The 3894-nt window shown below is 48.3% G+C and overlaps 2 protein-coding genes across 2 annotated transcripts; both read right to left on the minus strand.

Annotated features, from left to right (window-relative positions):
• Positions 1–717: 717 nt before the first annotated feature.
• LOC138367203 (oviduct-specific glycoprotein-like) lies at positions 718–1146 on the minus strand. The gene has a single exon (XM_069328609.1). The coding sequence runs from the start codon at positions 1144–1146 to the stop codon at positions 718–720; it is 429 nt and encodes a 142-aa protein (XP_069184710.1).
• Positions 1147–2759: 1613 nt separating this feature from the next.
• LOC138367204 (uncharacterized) lies at positions 2760–3272 on the minus strand. Its single transcript, XM_069328610.1, has one exon. It carries the CDS (start codon positions 3270–3272, stop codon positions 2760–2762), a length of 513 nt encoding a protein of 170 aa, XP_069184711.1.
• Positions 3273–3894: the final 622 nt, after the last annotated feature.

Raw genomic sequence — 3894 nt, forward strand, 5'->3', positions numbered from 1 at the left:
CTACACTCTCAGCCACATCATCTACACTCTCAATCACACCATCTACACTCTCATCCACACCATCTACGCTCTTAGCCACACCATCTACACTCGCAGCCACACCATCTAGACTCTCAACCACACCATCATTACCGTTAGTTACACCATCTACACTCTCAGCCACTCCATCAACACTCTCAGCCACACCATCTACACTCTCAGCAACACCATCAACACTCTCAGCCACACCATCTACATTCTCAGCCACACCATCCTCACTTTCAGCAACACCATCTACACTCAGCCACACCAACACTCTCAGCGATACCATCTACACTCTCAGCAACACATCTACACTCTCAGCAACACCATCTACACTCTCAGTCACACCATCAACACTCTCAGCCACACCATCTTCATTCTCAGCCACACCATCTACACTCTAAGCCACACCATCCTTACTCTAAGCCACACTATCTACACTCTCAGTAACACCATCTACATTCCCAATCACACCATCAAAACTCTCAGCCACATCATCAACACTCTCAGCCACACCAACTATAATCTCAGCGACACCACCTACACTCTCAGTATCACCATCTACTCTCTCAACCGCACCATCTACACTCTCAGCCACACCATCTACACTCTCAGCCACACCATCTACACTCTCAGCCACACAATCTATACTCTCTCAGCTAGACCATCTAACTCTCAACCACACCATCTACACTCTCAGCCACACCTTCTACACTCAGCATCACCATCTACACTATCAGCCACACCATCTACTTTCTTAACTACACCATCTACACTCTCAGCTACACCATCTACACTCTCAACCATACCATGTACACTCACAGCGACACCATCTACACTCTCAGTAACACCATCAACACTCTCAGCGACACCATCTACACTCTCAGCTTCACCATCTACGCTCTCAGCCACACCATCTGCATTCTCAGCAACACCATTTACACTCCCAGCCAAACCATCTGCATTCTCAGCCACACCATCTACACTCTCAGCCACACAATCTACACTCTCAGCCACACCATCTACACTCTCCGCCACACCATCTACCCTATCAGCCATATCATCTACACTCTCAGCCACACCATCTACACTCAGCCACACCATCAACACTCTCAGCGACACCATCTACACTCTCAGTCACACCATCTACACTCTGAGCCACACCATCTACACTCTCAGCCACAATATCAACACTCAGCCACACCATCAACACTCTCAGCCACACCATCAACACTCTCAGCGGCACCATCTACACTCTCAGCGACACCATCTACATTCTCAGCTACACCTTCAACACTCTCACCCACACCATTTACACTCTCAGCCACACCATCTACACTCTCTGCGACACCATCTACACTCTCAGTAACACCATCTACACTATCAAATATACCATCTACACTCTCAGCAACACTATCTATGCTCTCAGCTACACCATCTACACTCTAAGCCAAACCATCTACACTATCAGCCACACCATCTACACTCTCAGCCACACCATCTACACTCTCAGCCACACCATCAACACTGTCAGCCACACCATCTACACTTTCAGCCACACCATCAACATTTTTAGCCACACCATCTACGCTTTCAGCCACACCATCTACACTCAGTTATACCATCAACACACTTAGCGACACCATCTACACTCTCAGCGACACCATCTACACTCTCAGTGACACCATCAACACTCTAAGCCACGCCATCTACACTCTCAGTCACACCATCTACACTCTTAGCCACACCATCAACACTTTCAGCTACACCATCAACACTCTCAGCGACACCATCTACACTCTCAGCCACACCATCAACACTCTCAGCGACACCATCTACACTCTCAGCCACACCATCTACACTCTCAGCCACACCGTCTACACTCTCAGCCACACCAACTACACTCTCAGCCACACCATCTACACTCTCAGCCACACCATCAATACTCTATGCAACATCATCTACACTCCTAGCGACAACATCTACACTCACAATTACACCATCTTCACTCGCAACCACACCATCTACACTCTCAGCCACACCATCTACACTCTAAGCCACACATCTGCATTCAAAGTTACACCATCTACACCCTCAGTCACACCATCTACACTCCTAACTACACCATCTACACTCTCAGCCACACCATCTACACTCTCAACCACACCATCTACACTCTCAGCCACACCATCTACACTCTAAGCCTCACCATCTGCATTCTAAGCTACACCATCTACACTCTCAGTCACACCATCTTTACTCTCTGCAACACCATCTGCAATCTCAGCCACACCATCAACACTCTCAGCCACACCATCTACATTCTCAGCCACACCATCTACACTCTCCTCCACACCATCTACGCTCTCAGCCACACCATCTGCATTCTCAGCCACACCATTTACACTCTCAGCCACAACATATACTCTCTAAGCCACACCTGCATTATCAGCCACACCATTTGCACTCTCAGCCACACAATCAACACTCAGCCACACCATCTACTCTCTCAACCACACAATTTACACCATCAGCCATATCATCTACACTCTCAGCAACACCATCTACACTCCGCCACACCATCAACACTCTCAGCGACACCATCTACACTCTCACCGACACCATCTACACTCTCAGCCACACCATCTTCACTCTCAGCCACAATATCTACACTCTCAGCCACACCTTCTGCATTCTCAACCACACCATCTACCCTATCAGCCATATAATCTACACTCTCAGCCACCCCATCTACACTCAGCCACACCATCAACACTCTCAGGCACACCATCTACACTCTCAGCCACACCATCAACACTCTCAGCCACACCATCTACATTCTCAGCAACTCCATCCTCACTCTCAGCAACACCATCTACACTCTTAGCAACACCATCTACACTCTCAGTCACACCATCAACACTCTCAGCCACAACATCTTCATTCTCGGCGACACCATCTACACTCTCAGCCACACCATCTTTACTCTTAGCCTCACCATCTACACTCTCAGTAACACCATCTACATTCCCAGCCACACCATCAAAACTCTCAGCCACATCATCAACACTCTCAGCCACACCATCTATAATCTCAGCGACACCATCTACTCTCTCAACCGCACCATCTACACTCTCAGCCACACCATATACACTCTCAGCCACACCATCTACACTCTCAGCCACACCATATACACTCTCAGCCACACCATCTACACTCTCAGCCACACCATCTACACTCAGCCACACCATCTATACTCTCACAGCAAGACCATCTAACTCTCAGCCACACTATCTACACTCTCAGCCACACCTTCTAAATTCTCAGCCACACCATCTACATTATTAGGCACACCATCTACTCTCTTAACTACACCATGTACACTTTCAGTCACACCATCTACACTCTCAGCCACACCATCTACACTCTAAGCCACACCATCTGCATTCTAAGCTACACCATTTACACTCTCAGCCACATCCTCTTTACTCTTAGCCACACCTTCTGTAATCTCAGCCACACCATCTACACTCAGCGACACCATCTACGGTCTCAGCCACACCATCTACACTCCGCCACACCATCTACACTCTCAGCCACACCATCTACACTCTCAGCCACACCATCTACACTATCAGCTACACCATCTACACATTCAGCTACACCATCTACACTCTCTGCCACACCATCTGCATTCTCAGCCTCACCATTTACACTCTCAGCCACACCATCTACACTCTAAGTCACACCTGCATTCTCAGCTACACCATCTCCACTCTCAGTCACACAATCAACACTCAGCCACACCATCTACTCTCTCAGCCACACAATCTACACCATCAGCCATAACATCTACACGCTCAGCGACACCAT

The sequence above is a fragment of the Procambarus clarkii genome, chromosome 21, assembly GCF_040958095.1.
Source record: "Procambarus clarkii isolate CNS0578487 chromosome 21, FALCON_Pclarkii_2.0, whole genome shotgun sequence".
Taxonomy (NCBI): domain Eukaryota; kingdom Metazoa; phylum Arthropoda; class Malacostraca; order Decapoda; family Cambaridae; genus Procambarus; species Procambarus clarkii.